The sequence below is a fragment of the Agrilus planipennis genome, unplaced genomic scaffold, assembly GCF_000699045.2.
Source record: "Agrilus planipennis isolate EAB-ADULT unplaced genomic scaffold, Apla_2.0 scaffold13, whole genome shotgun sequence".
NCBI classification, from domain to species: domain Eukaryota; kingdom Metazoa; phylum Arthropoda; class Insecta; order Coleoptera; family Buprestidae; genus Agrilus; species Agrilus planipennis.
Window position 1 is genome coordinate 216,546 of NW_020439040.1, and position 18,591 is coordinate 235,136.

An 18,591-nucleotide genomic window follows, 5' to 3' on the forward strand; every position below is an offset into this window, starting at 1 on the left:
TGAAGTAATATCCAAAATTTCAAAACAATGAAAATGAGTTAGGATTTTTTCACAACCAGTGAAAATTGTATTATTTTTCATACATTAATATATTCTACAAAATAAGTTTCTTCAATACAGCAGTAATACAATTATAAATATTTAGGCGACTAAAACAGTTCCAGTTCGTGAACGAATCGAAAATTCACTTAAAATGTTAATTTCAGTCATAATACCATATAATAGTTCAAACTAAACCAGATCGTGACGTTTCGAATGCAACTTTAGTGCACTTTTTGTCACAAACGATTTTGTACAGAACCGACATTTGTACGGTTTCTCTCCCGTATGCATCGATCTCATATGCGCTACCAACGAGTTACGTTGAGTGAACCGTTTCTCGCACATGTGACACATGTGAGGTTTCTCTTTCGTGTGTAGCAACTTATGTACCCGCAAAGTATTGCGCGTACCGAAACCTTTACCACAATCGCTACAAATATGCGGTTTTTCGCGCTCATGTATCACTGTTATGTGGGTCCGCAAACTTGCTGCAGAAGTGACACTTTTGCCGCAATGTTCGCATATGAACATGTTCGGATTTTCATGGGCGCTCTCGTGTCTTTTCATGGCCGCCTTTGTTGAAAATCTCAGACAGCATTTTTCACAGTTAAAAGTAGGCCTCACGTAATCGGGTTTGTGAGTAGCCTGGTGAATTGTTAAGAAGCTTTTACTATGAAATTCTTTTTTGCAAATGTCACATCTAAACCTTTGGGGATCGATGTGCTGCTGAGTGACGTGATTAAGCCAGTTTTTCACTTTTATCACTTTGTTACAGTATTCGCAACGTAAAACTTTCAGATTATCGGAATGATACATAAGGGTGTGATGTTTAAGAGCTAAATCCGACGTGCACCCTCTGCCGCAGTGCCCACACCTAAATGCATGCGGCCGTTTTTTCTTATGTACGATTAATTGATGTTTGTCACGATCCTGTTCGTTTCGAAATGCTGTCATGCAAATATTGCAAACCCGAAGGTTCGGTTCGTGTTCCCGTTTCATATGACAAAAAACATCTCTTTTGTTTCTAAAAGCTATCGTGCATTCGCCACATTTGAACCATTCCCTCTTTACGGCGAATACACCATCTCCTTGCATACTATCTTCCTTTAGGCAAAGCGGATCTCTGCAAAAGATAATATCATATCACAATTTTACAACATCCTGATCGTCGCAATTATTGGCTCTTATTGAAAGTGTGAAAAATATACATCAACCAAAAAATTCGACGCAAGTTATTTGTTTAAAATTTTAAATACATACTGTATTGTATTTACCTCTGTATTCATTGCAATATTAATTTATAACATATCTATAGTTATGTACCAACTGTACTCTGATGTCCAAAGCATCTTCAATGGCATTTTTTTACGAAATAACTCACATTATCGTTCCATATTAATTGATAGATATTAAAAAAGCTACCAGAAAATTAAGAAACCTCAAGGATCAATAATATCGATCATAAGCAATATCCGTGCTAGGTTGCAAACTATGAACTCTTAATGTACAATTTGGCCACATTCAACATCACACTCTTCTGGTATTTTAATGATATTGAAAAATGAGTAGTTTCAAGCACACCAACGCCTACAGTCAGCTTGTGACAACGAGAATAAATGACCTCCTTTTTCTTGCTACTTCCTGCACCTTCGAAATGCCATCATCGGCGCAAATGGTATACAACCTTATATTAGAAGCGGGTTTTTTTATTTTATGTGACAAAATAAATCCCATTTTTCCTTGTATGTCAACAAACCACCACAGTGCAACTATGCCCATGGCCGTGTTTGGGAAATGGAGAGAAAGGGGTGTCTACCCCGAGTGCTAAAATCAAGTAATTAAGGGACGCCGGAAGCACATGTAATATTCAAATGTTGTTATTATAGATAAGGAGGGAGCACCAGAATTAGGTAGACACATTGTTTTAAGGGAGAAGTTAGACTTAAGTAGGATATTACATGAGTAAATCGTTTATAATAAATAAACTGTAACGGCTGATAAAAATCCGAAACATACTACGGTACATATTTAGAAATACCAGTCGAACACTTTTAAAAAATAGGTGAACGTAAGTATTTGCTTCAGTACCTCTTTTTTCTGTGGCTTCTAAAATTCAGGATATACAACGATCCATACTTGTGTATGTACCTATGTAATAGCCAATAATAGGCAGCAGCCACAGTTTTGCGAGGTTGAATTCTCTGGCAATACGATAAATAAAAGTCAAATTATTTTCCAATTGTTTTATTAATATTTAAAATGTACGGATATAGCCTATTTAAAAATACTGTAGATACTTATACTGATTATATACTTGAAGGATTCAAATATAAAACCACCAGAATAATTATAAATTATATCAGTAAATGCTAATAACACAGTATTAATTTCAGTCTCAAATATGCCTTTTGTTTACGCAACAACCCTTTTCCCGTGGCATTTCTGATGAGTATTCATGGTACTCCTGTTCACAAATGATTTTCCACAAATTGGGCATTCATAAGGTTTTTCTTTTGTATGTATGCCACGTATGTGCATCACGAGTGAAGTCCGCTGAGAGAAGCGCTTACCGCAATCGCGACAAACGTGGGGTTTTTCTTTCGTATGGACCAGTTTGTGTACTTTTAGAGTATTTTGTAAGGCGAAAGAACCACCGCAAACGTCACAAACAAATGGTTTCTCCCCACGATGCACACGCATGTGTATCCGCAAACCGTAGTTAGTCATTAGCGCTTTACCGCACAGTTCGCACACTATATTATCCCTAGTGTGGCGCTTTCTGTGCTGCTTCAACCTGTACATTGAATTAAATTTACCGTCGCAATCGCTACATTCGTAACCGTTGGGTATAAAGCCGGGCTCATGCACGTACTTGTGCAAATTGTACGTTTTTTGACTTTTAAAGGTCTTGTTACACTTCACGCATTCGATCTCCGCATGCTCGCCGTGCACTATGCCGATATGAGCGGACAAGTAGCTTTTATGAAACATTTTGCCGCACTCGGAACAAGGTGCGAGATTTCCTTCGTGCGAATCCATGTGACGCTTAAGACCGGTATCGGACCGGAAAACTTTATTACACACCTCGCATTGAAATTGCTGCTCTTCATGAGTTCGTAAATGACGAGACAATAAAGATTTTGACTTGCATGACAGACTACAAATTGTACAAGGATATTTTTTGGGCACGTGTTCGTGATAATAGTGCTTTTTTCGGAGTTTCATATTGTCGAAAACTAACTTACAAAACGTACAGAACGCAACGGCAGTTTTGGCGTGAATATTTTTTAAATGACAAACTATAACTGCTTTTTTGACACACTTGAATGTACATTGGTTACATTTGAAATTATCTGTAAGGTGGTTGTCTTCATTAACGATGTCGTCTTGTATCTCAAGTTTCATTAAGGAAGCTCTGTAAAAAAAATAGAAAAGGTCTTCAACGTACTCCGAGCATTTTACACCGAAACAAGTTGCTTTACTTTTAAACAAGTACTAAATATAATTTAGTTAAGTGTAAGTTCAAAATAATGAGTGACTAGAGAGAAGCATCCAATAATTGTACATTAATACCTCACTATTAAACGAAATAGTGTTAACTGGAATAAAGTACTTTTGGGTTCACTCCAATGAAACTATTACAAGGAATACATAAATCAAATTTAATTTAGGCAAAATGGTATGTGCAATATAGGCACAAAATACTTTAAATATACGTAAAAATTTATTTAGGCACAGCAAATATATCTTTATATATAAATATAACAGTTACAAATGTTCGTTATCAACCTCCTAGACGTGGTTAAAAGCAGAGAATTAAAATTAATCAATCGTGGATTAACAGTCAATCCTGTTTATTATAGTACCAACGAAACAGAACAAAATATTGTATAAGTATAATTATATAAGAAACTTCAACCCCTCCACATCAAAGACGTCAACCCCTCCATCATAAATACTTATAATTTTTTTAATTCTATTATGGATCAGTCTTTTTTGTATCTTTTGTCTGGATCGATATATTTATCTTTAAATAATTCGAAGTGGTCTGTATTCTGTCGAAACTGCCAATCTTTTTGGATCTCATCAGCGCGTCGCAGACAGCTCCGACAGAACACAGACCAACTTTTACCTGCTGTCTAAAGTATGTTTTAAAAAAAAGCAATCACAATGGAGATACCTACGAACACACCCCGTGGCTTTTCACGTGTGCATTCATACTGGTTTTACTGACAAAACTCTTCTCGCACAGAGCACATTTGTACGGTTTGTCGTGGGTGTGAAACGAACGCATGTGAAACTTGAGTGAATGTGGTTGAGTGAAGCCTTTGTCACAAATGCGACACACAAACGGCTTTTCTTTTGTGTGAACAAATTTGTGCATTTTGAGTGTATTTTTCGCGGCGAATGACTTTCCACACACCTCGCAAGTGTGCGGCTTCTCCCCTTTGTGTACAAGCAAATGATTCCTATAGGAAGCATTCGTTGTAAGAGCTTTGCCGCATACTTCGCACACAACGTCACGCTTTTGCTCTTGGTGTTCGTGTTTGTGCTTCGCTATCGCTCTTTCGTTTGCAAATTTACTTCCGCACTCCTCGCATTCGTAACTCGGTGGTTTATAGTCGGGACGATGTTTTTTTAAATGTCTTTTATAAGATGCGTCGTACCTAAATGATTTTGGACATAAATTACACCGATAAGGATTCCTGTTTTCGTGCACTTCTTGCATATGCCGCTCTAGAAATCTCCTATTAATTACCTTGTTACACAATGTGCAAACAATACGATTTTCGCCAGTGTGCGATTCGACGTGCACTTTCAAACCCTCTTTAGAAACAAACTTTTTCTCGCAAACGTCACATTTCATCACGTACCGATCTTCGTGAGTCTTCATATGTTTGCGCAAAATGGAATTAAATTCGAAAATACGGTTACAATATTTACACGGAATACATTTGCGCCAGTGGACGTCCCTCTGGTGCCTCCTACAAAGATTTAAATCTTCGAACACTATTCGACATTGGCGGCACAACGTTGCAACTTTTTTGTGTTGATCGCGCATGTGAGTCACAACTGTCTTTTTGTCTTTTGAAGTTAGACCGCATAAATTACATTTATAAAAAGAATTTGATAAGCTTTCCAATTTTACTGGGTTTCCTTGCATTGCTACCTTGTCTTCTAAAACGATGCATTCGTTCTTAATTCGACAATCTTCAAATCTGCAAAAAAAATATGAAGCGTCTTCATCAAAAATATCACCTTAATTTATGTTAAGTTTTACCAAATGTGCAATACGTTTTTTGGACATACTTCATATAGGACTTAAGTTCAAAATCATCGATACGACGTTAGGAAAGGATTGAGAAAACCCTCAGTATGCAAACATAAACGCAACAACACCCAGATATAAGAATGTAGGTACATATAAACAGTATAGATCTATCTACTACATCAAGTTCTAACTATTTACGCACCTTGTGAATTTTTACATGACTGTTCATCCTAGCTCTGCTTACAAAACTTTTGTCACACACACGACACACAAGCGATTTCGTAACCGTATGAACCTGCTTGTGTCTTTCAAGGGTAGCTTTCACAATGAACGATTTCCCACAAACCTCGCAAGTGTGCGGTTTCTCGCCCTTGTGCACAGACTGATGGTAACGAAATGACCCATAACTAAAAAATTCTTTTCCGCATAATTCGCATACGGTGTGCTCTTTTACTTCTTCGTTCAAACTACTACAAATAAGGCTATTCTGATCGGTGTGCGACTCTACGTGTGCCTTTAGACTTTTTACATTAGAAAACTCTTTCTCGCAGACATCGCATTTAATTACACGACCTTGTTCGTGCATCTTCATATGTCTTACCAAGCTCCAACTGGTTGTAAACAAACTATCGCAAAGTTTACATGGAAACCATTTGCGCCAGTGGACGCTTCTTTGATGCCTCCTGCAAAGATTGTAATCCTCAAACATTGTACGACATTGAAGACATAACACGGCGGGCTTTTTATGATGATTTCGCATATGAGACCTGACTGTGCCTTGGTGTTTCGAAGATAACCCGCATAAATTACATTTATAAAAAGAATCCACTAAACTTCCCGATTTTATTGCGCTTTCTTTCACTACTGTCACGGTATCTTCAAAAACGATGCGATCATACTTAATTAGAAAATCTTCGAATCTGTAAGATAATAGAAAGAATCGTATTCGTCAAAAAAATCATTTTTAGCACGCTATTTTTACAAATACATACTATAAACAAAGTAATTTCAAGGAAAATGGTCATTCAAAAAATTCGTTTTCAATGACTCAATACAAAGGAATTTTATTTGAAATAAATATTACAAATTGATGTCACAGATACAAGCATATCACTTATGGAAATTTATTTTTAATTTAAAAAATAAAGTTATACCATCGCCTTGTAGTATAATCACCTACATAAATATCAAAATCAATAAAATATACATAACTGTCAAACATAGACCAACATTAACTCTTGTGCCGCTAATATAATTAATTTGCAATCGTTACTCATAACAATTGCCTTAAAGTCAATTAACCTCCTAAGGTGCTATAGACATACTCCATGGCTTTTTACATGAGCATTCATGCTAGTTTTGCTAACAAAACGTTTTTCACAAACGGTGCATTTATAAGGTTTCTCGTGTGTATGAATTGAGCGCATATGAAACTTGAGTGAATGTGGTTGAGTGAAGCCTTTATCGCACACGCGACACACAAACGGTTTCTCTTTCGTATGAACGAGCTTGTGCATTTTAAGAGTATTTTTCGCTGTAAACGATTTCCCGCAAACCTCACAAGTATGAGGTTTCTCGCCCTTGTGCACAAGCAAGTGATTACGAAGCGACACAAAACTAGTAAGCGCTTTTCCGCATAATTCGCATACGATGTACCGTTTTTCTTCGTGATGCTCTTTTTTGTGTTTCGTTAAGCATCTCTCACGTGAGAATTTACTTCCGCATTCGTCGCATTTGTAACAAGGTGGCTTATAACCGGGTAGATGCTTTTTAAGATGATTTTTGTACGAAGCCTCGTACCCAAATGTTTTAGGACATGAATTACACTTAAATGGTTCGCCGTTATTATGAACAAGTTGCATATGACGCTCTATATATCGCTTATTGATCTTTTTATTACATAGATTACAAGCAATCCGATTCTGACCAGTATGGGATTCTACGTGAACCTTTAAACCCATTTCAGTGACAAACTTTTTCTCACATACATCGCATTTCATCATAACACGACTATCTTCGTGCGTCTCCAAATGCTTTCGCAAACTAAAGTTGAACTCGAATAGACGATTACAATATTTACACGAAATACGTTTACGAACATGAGCTTTCCTTTGATGTCTCCTACAATCGTTTATATCTTCAAACACTGTAAGACACTGACGACATAATGAAGCGGGTTTTTTGTGATGATTTTGCATATGCGCCCTAACTGTCTCTTTGTGTTTCGCAGTTAGTTGACATAAATTACACTTATAAAAACAATCAGGTATACTTTCCGATTTTATTAACGCACTTTCGTTAAGTAACAAGCCGTCTTCTACAACGATGCATTCGTTCTTAATTCGAAAATCTTCAAATCTGTAAAAAAAGAAAAGCGTCTTCATAAAATACCCTCACGTGTAATAATCAAGTGTCTGGGAAAGCGCAATGGTTGTTTCGCAGAGTTTCAGTTCAGTATCCGTAGATAATACGGTAAACGATTCAGTGTGAGAAGTTATTTACAGAGTGGAAAACCCTTTTCAATACCTGCATATAAACAAAGCCATCTTTATTTACAATTGTAATACAAAACAGTTATTAGTAAAACGTGTAATTATTAATACCTTATAGAAATTTTACGTTTAACTATCTATTACACGTATAATTACTTTCAAAATGTAATGTACTTAAACGTTAACTTTATTAACAAATTAAGTACTTAACACGTAGGTAACTACATAATGGTTGCAATAAACAAGACAGGCCGATAGCAAGTTTCATTATGTCATCTCTTCTATGTACCTACTGTAATATTAAAACTTCATTAAACTACTCATTGTGTGACTCTAGTTTTCATAAAACTTCACTACCAAACTATTCTATGCAAATTATTATTGCATATTTGATTAGTTTGAATGACAATCGTTGTAAAAAGCACATGCGGTCACGCAATGAGCTATTTCAATAAAATCGATTACTTACATAGTAACTGATATTCAATTTACAATCAAGGTGGACTATTACAAAATTATTACGAAAATCGATACATCTCTACGCCAATTTTTTTTCCAATTGTTATAACGAAATATTAAAGCATTTACATCTATAAGTAGATACATGTACAGATATGTATCTAGCCTAGACACCATTTAAAAGTCAAAAAGAACTTTGAAATGTCCTACGAACACACTCCGTGGCTTTTTACATGGGCGTTCAGGCTGTTTTTGCTAACAAAACGTTTTTCACAAACGGTGCATTTGTAAGGTTTCTCATGGGTATGAATTGAGCGCATATGGAACTTGAGTGTATGTGATTGAGTAAAGCCCTTATCACACACGTTACATACATACGGTTTCTCTTTCGTGTGAACGAGTTTGTGCATTTTAAGGGTATATTTGGCAGTAAACGATTTCCCGCAAACCTCACAAGTGTGCGGTTTCTCGCCCTTGTGCACAAGCAGATGAGTACGGAGTGACACAAGACTCGTAAGCGATTTGCCGCACAATTCGCACACGATGTACCGTTTTTCCTCCTGGTGTTCCTTTTTATGTTTGGCTATCGAACCCTCATGTGAAAATTTACTTCCGCATTCGTCGCATTTGTAACAAGGCGGCTTGTAATCGGGAAGATGCTTTTGAAGGTGATATTTATACGAAGTCTCGTAGCCGAATGATTTAGGACATAAATTACACTTGAAGGCTTTTCCATTATTGTGCACGTATTGCATATGACGCTTTAGACACCGTTTAAAAATCTTTTTACCACATAAATTACAAGCAACATGATTCTGGCCGGTGTGCGATTCTAAGTGTAACTTTAGACCTCGATCAGTTACGAACTTTTTCTCGCAAACTTCGCATTTCATTACACGGCGAGCTTCGTGCGTCTCCATGTGCTTTTGTAAATTAAACTTGAACCCGAACAGACGATTACAATATTTACACGAAAAACGTTTACGCGGGTGTACTTTTCTTTGATGTCTTCTACAAACGTTCCTATCTTCAAATATCGTACTACATTGAAGGCAAACTCTGCCAGGTTTATTATGAAGATTTTGCATATGCGCTACGATTGTCTTTTTGTCTTTTGAAGTCAGAGGACACAAGCTACATTTATAAAAATAATCTGATAAACCTTCCGACTTTAACACGCTTTCATTCAATAACACGCTGTCTTCTACAACGATGTATTCGCTCTTAATTCGAAAATCTTCAAATCTGCAAAAAAAAGAAAAGCGTCTTCATCAAAAATCTTCACCTTTAGTCAAATTTCTGGAAAAGCGCAATAGTTGTTTCGCAGGATTTGAGTTTTGTATCCGTACCTACGTGATGCCATAAACAATTTAGTGTTAGGAAAATTATTCATATACTTCAAAAAACCCTTTTCAATGCCTAAACATAACAAACCAGTCTTTATTTAAAATTATAATACAAAATATTAACTCCTGAAACGTGACAAATAAATATTACAAGTAATAATTATAAAAGTTAAGAAAATTATTTTTAACATAAATTCATAACCAAAATTATATCTATACATATAATCACTGCCAAAATGTAATGCTCTTAAGCGTTAACATTATTAACAAAATAAGCCCCTATCTACTAAGTAAATAACTAACTACTAGTTGCTGCAATAAGAGATAGGATAGCAGCAAGTTTCGGTTATGTCAAATGTTGACTACTCTTATATTAACGATATCTAAACAACGATTACATACTGTTTTTAGGACTCCATTAAACAACTTATTGTGTAACTAGTTCCGATAAAGATTGCCATTATAAAACGATCCTATATGTTTTTCTATTTAAATCGTTTAAAGATGGTAATCGTCGTCGAAACTACATAAGTCAAGGTGGAATATTACAAAGTAATCGTCAAATCAACACAACATTTGTAGTATTGCATAAAATATCTAAATCGTAAGCAGAATCGATACAGGTACATCAAAACACATAGAAAATATATGTAGACAAACCTACATCAACATATCATTAAAATGCCAATTAACAAAAATATCCTACGAACACACTCTGTGGCTTTTTACATGAGCGTTCAGGTTATTTTTGCTAACAAAACATCTTTCGCAAATTGTGCATTTGTAGGGTTTCTCGTGGGTATGAATTGATCGCATATGGGATTTGAGTGTATGTGACTGAGTGAAGCCTTTATTGCACAAACGACATACGAACGGTTTCTCTTTCGTATGAACGAGCTTGTGCACTTTAAGAGTATTTCTTGCAGTGAACGATTTCCCGCAGACCTCACAAGTGTGCGGTTTCTCGCCCTTGTGCACAAGCAAGTGATTACGATGAGACGCAACAGTGGTAAGTGCTTTGCCACACAATTCGCACACGATGTATCGATTCTTTTCTTGGTGCTGCTCCCTTTTATGTCTAGCTATCGATCTCTCATGCGAAAATATACGTCCGCATTCCTCGCATTTGTAACAAGGTGGCTTGTAATCGGGATTATGTTTTTTAATGTGTTGTTTATACGAATTCTCGTAACCGAACGTTTTAGGACATAAATTACACTTGAACGGTTTCGAATTACTATGCACAAGCTGCATATGACGCTCTAGATACGCTTTATTGATATTTCTACCACATAAATTACAAGTTATGCGATTCTCACCGGTGTGTGATTCTACGTGTGCCTTTAGACCCATTTCGGTGAGAAACGTTTTCTCACACACGTCGCATTTCATCTTTACACGACTTTCTTCGTGCGTCTCCATGTGCTTTCGCAATGTAAAATTGAATTCAAACAGACGATTACAAAACTTACAGGGAAAACGTCTACGCGCGTGAAACTTTCTTTGATGCCTTCTACAATCGTTCGTGTCTTGAAACACTGTGAGACATTGGCGACATAATGCGGAAGGTTTTTTATGATGATTCCGCATATGAACCCTAACTGCCTCTTCGCATTTTGATGTCAGTTCGCACAAATTACACTTATAAAAATTATCTAATAAACTTTCCGATTTTACCACGCTTTTACTCAACGACACGCAGTCTCCTACGATGCATCTGTGCTTAATTTGAAAATCTTCAAATCTGTAAAAAAAATCGTCTTCATCAAAAATTTTTATCGTTATTTAAAGTTTCTGGAAAAAGGCAATAATTGTTTCACAGCATTTCAATTCGGTATATTATCAGTACAAGGTTCGATAAATGGTTCACTGTCAGGGAACGTTATTTATTATAGAGTAGAAAAAACGTTTTCAATAATTAAATATAAATAAAAATTTACTAATTCAATAGTAAAATAGCACTTACTTCTACAACCTCTATAATTAAATATAAATAAAACAATCTTTATTTAACATTGCAATACAAAAGACTTATTCGTGAAACAAAATAAAGTATTGTGATCAGAGCCGTAGAATTAAATTCAGGCCAGGGATTATAAAGGTACTGCCCCCCCCCTCCCCAAACTATTCCCCATACGAAATGTTTTCTGTCAAAATACTTGCCCTTTTTTATTTTCGTACAAAATTTTAAATTTTTTGAATTCGTAATTTTGGAACCTTCTAGGAAAACCTGGAGCCGGGGTAATTCCCGGCTTCAACCCCTCTCGAAGGTCATATCTTATGAAAATTTATTTTTGAGTTATAAAAATAACCAACATGATACCCATGCCTATACAACATATGTAGATTTAGGTACTAACTTACCGTCAAAATGTACCAATTTCATCAACAATTTAAGTTCTTGATACGCAACTGCCTAATTGTTGTAATTAACAAGAAGCAGGCATGCAGTAAGTTAAGTTTTTATTTAGGTCTGTCAAATATTGACTACTCTTATATTAATTACATTAATAAAAATAAAAATGAATTTTAACAGCACTACGATTCGATTCATTAAATTATTCTATTTGCATTGTTTGACGACGGTAATCGTTGTCGAAACGATGGTAACTCAACCAACTGTCTAGTTGATGGAAACAGCAACTCATATTCAATTTTTCACCAAAGTGGAAGGTGTATTAATAAATTATAAATTAATGCAATATTTGTACTTAAGTAGTGTTTAATGTATAAAACATCAAAATTGTAAGCAAAATCGATGCAGGGACACCTCTAAACATATTACAGTGGAAATTACCTTATATCAAAATGTATAAAATGTCTATTTATATATGTCAATATGTAGGTAATTAATCTACATATCCTTGAAAAGAAATTAGAAATATCCTACAAACACACTCCGTGGCTTTTTACATGAGCATTCATACTTGTTTTACTAACAAAACGTTTCTCACAAACTGTGCATTTGTAAGGTTTCTCGTGGGTGTGAAACGATCGCACGTGAAACTTAAGAGAATGAGGTTGAGTGAAACCTTTATCGCACACGCGACACACAAACGGTTTCTCTTTCGTGTGAACGAGTTTGTGCATTCTAAGGGTATTTCTTGCAGTAAACGATTTCCCGCAAACCTCACAAGTGTGCGGTTTCTCGCCCTTGTGCACACGCAGATGATTACGATGCGACGCAACACTAGTGAGCGCTTTGCCGCACAATTCGCACACAACGTATTGTTTCTCTTCTTGGTGCTCCTTTTTATGTTTAGCTATCGATCTGTCATGTGTAAATTTTCTTCCGCATTCGTCGCATTCATAACAAGGCGGCTTGTAATCGGGAAGATGTTTTTTAAGATGATTTTTATACGAATGCTCATAACCGAAAGTTTTAGGACATAAATTACAAATAAATTTTACGTTTTTGTGTACATTTTGCATATGGCCCTCTATATACCGTTTATTGATCTTTTTACCACACAAATTACAAGCAATGCGATTCTGACCGGTATGCGTTTCTACGTGTGCCTTTAGACCTTCTTCAGTGACGAACTTTTTCTCGCAAACATCGCATTTCATTACAAGACGATCTTCGTGGGTTTTCATATGCTTTCGCAAAATAAAGTTAAACTCGAATAGCCGATTACAAAATTTACACGGAATATATTTCCGCGCGTGAACTTTTCTTTGATGCCTTCTGCAAACATTTATGTCTTCAAACACGGTACGACATTGGAGGCAAACTGTGGCGGCTTTATTATGATAATTTCGCATATGAGTTACGATTGTCTTTTTGTCTGTTGACGACAATTGGCACAAGTTACATTTATATGACGATTCTATTAGGCTCTCCGATTTTACTGGATTTTGTTTTGTCGTCGCATTATCTTCTAAAACGTCGTATTCGTTCTTAATACGAAAATCTTCGAATCTGCAAAAAAGAATAGGAAGCGTCCATAAAAACAAAAACTAGACACGCAACGGATGCTGCATACTTTAAGAGCTTTATTGGAATGAATAAAACACTTGCAAGTTGGTATAAATTAACCATTATTGAACTATCCAACAAGCTACACTAACAAAAATATCATATTCATTTGACCCCGCCCCATATGTACCTTGTCGCATTTAAAGAAAATTATCGGGTACTTATTTTACCATATTTTCAAGAATAAACAAGTACAACAGTGACTTATGTTTATTCTGACAAATCGAAAGCAATTGGAATTGTGAACTATGTATCAATTTTAATAAAAAAACAACCTGCAGGCTCGCAGGAAGACAGCATATTTTATTTATTTTTATGCATACACATGCAATATTAACCTCAAAAGCTACGCCATTTTGTAAGCAACCACCATCTTGTTTACACTGGACGATCAACTGACAAGTAGACTAACTGAAGTTTAATGACAATTCTCTAAATCAGATTAATTGCATAACCATGACAAAATTTTGATATAAAAATTTGAATGACTTATTATTGAATATATATATTTCATTACTTTGTTACATACTTTAGATATAAGAGAATTAATTACTTACCTTGAGCATCTTCATCAGTTTCTACACTCATCACACACATTTTGAAATTGCAAATAGTTAATTCCAAATATAAAACATTGACAGTGGTAATTGAAATAAAAATTTTGTTAATTTACAATTTATAATTTTGTCTGATAAATTCCAACTGTTTATGCCGAATTGCAAATAATCTCACGATAACGAATGAAATTATGTTTTTAGGTTTTTTTTTTTAATACTATCGACCACCATATAACGGTAATAATACCTGTCGACTATTCTGCGCGACATAATTAAATAAAGACAATGTGTAAGGGAACTATATTAAACTATACTAGAATTAAATGGAATTATACTAGTATTAAAAAACAACAGTTACACCAACATGGTGTACCACTGATGTACATCTTTGGATACAGGCAAAATGTACCATCAATGCTTAACACCATGCAAGGAACTGAAGGTAATACTTACCTCGTACTTTAGAAAGCAAAATATGATACACAAATTTCACTCACATTAAGTTAAAAAAGAAACTATAAGCCCAACAAAAACAAGTTATGCTGATAGTTTCTTTTTGTAATGGCACCGTTACTTATCGAACGTATCTCGTATGTAAAAACTTTTTGATATGGAGCCGTGTACTGACATTGCATTTTTCTAAATTTTATTTTACAATTGTACTACTCCCAAATCGAGTGTAGCTTTTGGCACATTTTTGAATTACCTTAAACCTGTAACTTACCAATTACTATATTTACCATCTCCTAGAGACGTTTTACTCGATATTTTGTAAATAGCATCAACTGAACACCCACAGTCTCGAGTAGGGGTTAAAATTATTGTAGGCGTTTTGTTAAATTTTATTTATCGAAAATACAACCCCTTTATTTCACTTTTGAAATTAATTTTTCACTCTCAAAACGTATATTTTACCGAATTTTATATCGGAGTCAACAAGAGGTTGCTCTGCTTTTTTAATTCCATTTCCAGTGAACGTATTGTCGGGTTTGTCGTATAAATAAAGCGACAGTGTTAAAAACCCACTACAATGAGTAATTCTGCAAGCACAAAATTACCATATACCAGATACCTTAATAATTTGTTGATTTCGTCACTCCTTTTTTTCATACTTTCTCTTTCATAATCAGCCACATATGAAAGGTTTGGTTTACCCACTAGTTTTTAGTATTTACCAGTTTTTTTTTTACTGACAACAAGACGTTGTCAATAAACATTTGTGTATTATGTAATGATGATGATAATTAACGATGAATGCGCCACTGTTAAAAGCGCAAGATACCTTTTTTTTTAACTATATTTACCTCATCACGAGCAAGATGTCTCGTGACTACTGTGATCTTGTGAAACGGTCACGAAAGCAAGTTGCTTCGTGAAAAAAAAAGTCATCAACACATAACACTTCACTAAAGCGACTTTTTGAAATAATTAAATTGTCACAAATGCATGTTACATAGTGACATCACCAAATTTTAGAAGACGACCACATCGTGGTACTTTTTTACACATGAAAACATTTTAACAAATGCATAAACATAAAAATATTAACAGTAATAACAAAAATTGAATAAATACAATAAAGCGCAACATCTGCACATTGTACAGACAATAAAAGTTGTGTATCGAACTGCGCTTTTGTAAACAACACAATCAAAAATACATACTTGTTGCAAAACTGAACTTGGTAAAGTAATTACAGAGAAAAATTGAATGACACTAGCAATTAAATAATGTGGTAATTAAAAATGATAATTTCAAGATCAATATTCAGTTTTACTTCAAGAAAAAATATAACAGTTGAGTGTACTTGTAGAAAATAATAAAACACGGTTTCAACAGTATCCAAACACCTACCTTTTTCAGCATTGATTTTCCAATTTTAAAAGGTATTCCAATTCTTATTATATATTCATATGTGTGTGTGTATATTATCAACTGATGAATAAAATGAAATAATTTATAAACTCAGATTAATGAATAATATAAAGAGAAAGCCAGTCACATTACAACAGAAATGCAAAAAGTAAAGGGAAATGGTATTTCCATAATTTAGAGCAATTTACTGGCAAATGGAAAAGGCGCAGCCAAATTAAGAATTAAATTATTAATTAAAAAAGATACACTCAACTGTTGTAATTGATATAAAGCTGGAAAAAGTACTCACGGTGCGTCGACGACGTTCTTTCCTATCCCAGAAGGTCCCGGTTGCTCATTATCAGTACTTGTTGATGGTACACCGGCAAATTCTGTTGATTCTTCATCATTCAAACCATCATCGTCGCGATCATCATCACTAGTTTCTTCAGTCTGAAACAAAAACATTTACCTGTTAAGCACTAAGAAACTGCAAAAATATTGCCTCAAAAATGGCAAAACAAGAGTTCCTTTGCATATTCAGAGATAATTACATCTGAGTAACTTATTATCATTTATATTAAAGTTATGTACCTACTGAGAAGACTGTAAAAGAATATTAAATACCAACTAATTACCCTCCATCATAATTACGTGTTTTATTTAACAATTTCAAATTCATTTGTTGATTTCATAAGGGACTGTAATAATTTTAGTATGAATCTGTCAAAAAACCCCTGTTCTCACCTTAGCCACTTTAGTTTCTGTCGGGTCGTCAATGTCTTCATCGACATCGTCGTCAGAATCAGGCTGTGTGACAGTGGCGACAGCCTGTCTTTTGCGCTTCAAGGTAGACTCTCTTTTGTTGTTTGTATGAGTCTTTGAAGCTCCAGCGTTTGCAGACTGAAACAAAATACAAAATAACAATAAAAATGCAAAGTTTTCGGTTTTGTTTTTGTTATTACCTCCCCCGACACAAAATTGTCGTCTGTAAATGGGAATGCTGGCGTTTGATATGGGAGCTGCTGCTGCTGTAAAATATATTCCTGTGATTCGGTAGATACATTATTCACAACTTCATGTGAAGATTCTGATTCTGGTTCGATTGTTTCTTGCTTTAAAACCAGACCTGGTGTTGAATTTGATTCTGTTTTTTGTAACTTTGCCTCATTTAGGGTTTCCTGACTTAAACCTACTTCATTTAACCATGTTACGAGTTGCTTTTCCGAATTTGCTGAAGTATTCCAAAATTGATAGCACAGATCTAATTTGTATGAACAGTCATTACATATTTTCTTAGGTAGATTGTCATCTTGCGTGACCTGCAAACAAAATATAAATCTCTATTAATTAACAATTCAAACAAATTTTGTATATTATAATTTTTTCCAGTAGAAATGGGTGCCCTGTTAATTTTAATAAATCTCAACTTCTCTTATACAAGAAATACAAATAGTAAAATATTGAATTAAATAATGAAAGAACAGGTTTTAAAATGTCGGCCATTTTAGCTCATTCATCAGAATGGAAGGCTTCAACGGAAAAAGCGAACAACAAACTAAAGAAAAATAAGCATACTTTTATTTTGCATTATTAAAAAAGGATTATCTCGTCTCATTTATTAAAATTTCGTATTCTCATATAGAAAAAAGGCGGTCGTACCAACATTCCTCGAACAAAAAAAAAAACAAACAGGACAAACAGAAATCCTTAGAAATGAAGGAAGGGCGGCTTTTATACCAATAAACATGCGCAATAATGGAAACACCCTGTATATTGATTTTTCAGCAAATTAATCATGGTTACAATTGGGCGAACAATTAATAACTAATAGTAAAATAGTCAAAGCAGTTCTAGAGATACACACCGTCAATAAAATGCAGTGTATTAACGTTCCACCTTACAATAAAGCGTTCGTAATGGCGTCATTGAATAAACAAAAATATTTATGTTCGCAGTTAAAATCATTCAAAACAATATAAAAACATTCAACAACCTATAATTTGCTCTAATTATTCTATCCAATTAATAATACAGCATAAAACCATCTAACAATAAAATAAAAACATATACCAAAATGGCGAAAGACGCCAACTTACCTTCACCGGTAGGCAAGTTGATATTTTTAGGAAAATTTGTTGGACGTCCGTCTCGTTATCGAATATAGGAATATTCACTTCGTCTTTGACTAAACATAGTCTACATAATTGCATTAACTCCACAGAATTAACCATTTTTCTTCAAAATACTTAAATTTACACATCGAAAACACAACAGATCCTTTCACTTCTGCAGCAGTCGAGCAAGAAGGGATGAACGCGAAGAGGACGGATGTGACGTCCACTAGCGTTCCACTTCCACCGCTAACATTTATAAGGTCTGTTCACTAAGTAAAAATATTTTAAAACGATTTTTAGTTAATGTTATTTATTCAGTCATACAAAGTATAGGCGAATAACTATAGCAAAATAATACAGGTTTAATACTAGTTTTTACATAAACATATAAACGTTGCTACATATCTTTGCATTTATTTAATTATTTCATCAGTTTGAATGTTCCTTTAGAGATACGCCACCTATTCAGGCCC

The 18,591-nt window shown here is 34.7% G+C and overlaps 1 protein-coding gene across 27 annotated transcripts in view; it reads right to left on the bottom strand.

Moving 5' to 3' along the window:
* LOC108744184 (zinc finger protein 2) overlaps positions 1-18,330 on the bottom strand; it is an 81,939-nt gene extending 63,609 nt beyond the window's left edge. For 16 of the 27 annotated variants that reach the window (XM_025976766.1, XM_025976767.1, XM_018479815.2 and 13 more), the window contains exons 1-4: positions 18,101-18,329; positions 16,967-17,323; positions 16,749-16,904; positions 16,312-16,454 (exon numbers count right to left, since the gene is read on the bottom strand). In XM_025976766.1, coding sequence (XP_025832551.1) covers positions 16,312-16,454; positions 16,749-16,904; positions 16,967-17,323; positions 18,101-18,235 — 791 coding nt within the window. In that variant the 5' untranslated portion in view covers positions 18,236-18,329. Of the gene's footprint in view, positions 1-216; positions 1,166-2,439; positions 3,458-4,207; positions 5,262-6,544; positions 7,673-8,025; positions 9,511-9,854; positions 11,356-12,431; positions 13,534-16,311; positions 16,455-16,748; positions 16,905-16,966; positions 17,324-18,100 lie in introns of those variants that run through there. The other 11 variants (XM_025976764.1, XM_018479812.2, XM_018479813.2 and 8 more) reach the window with 8 other exon arrangements.
* Positions 18,331-18,591: the final 261 nt, after the last annotated feature.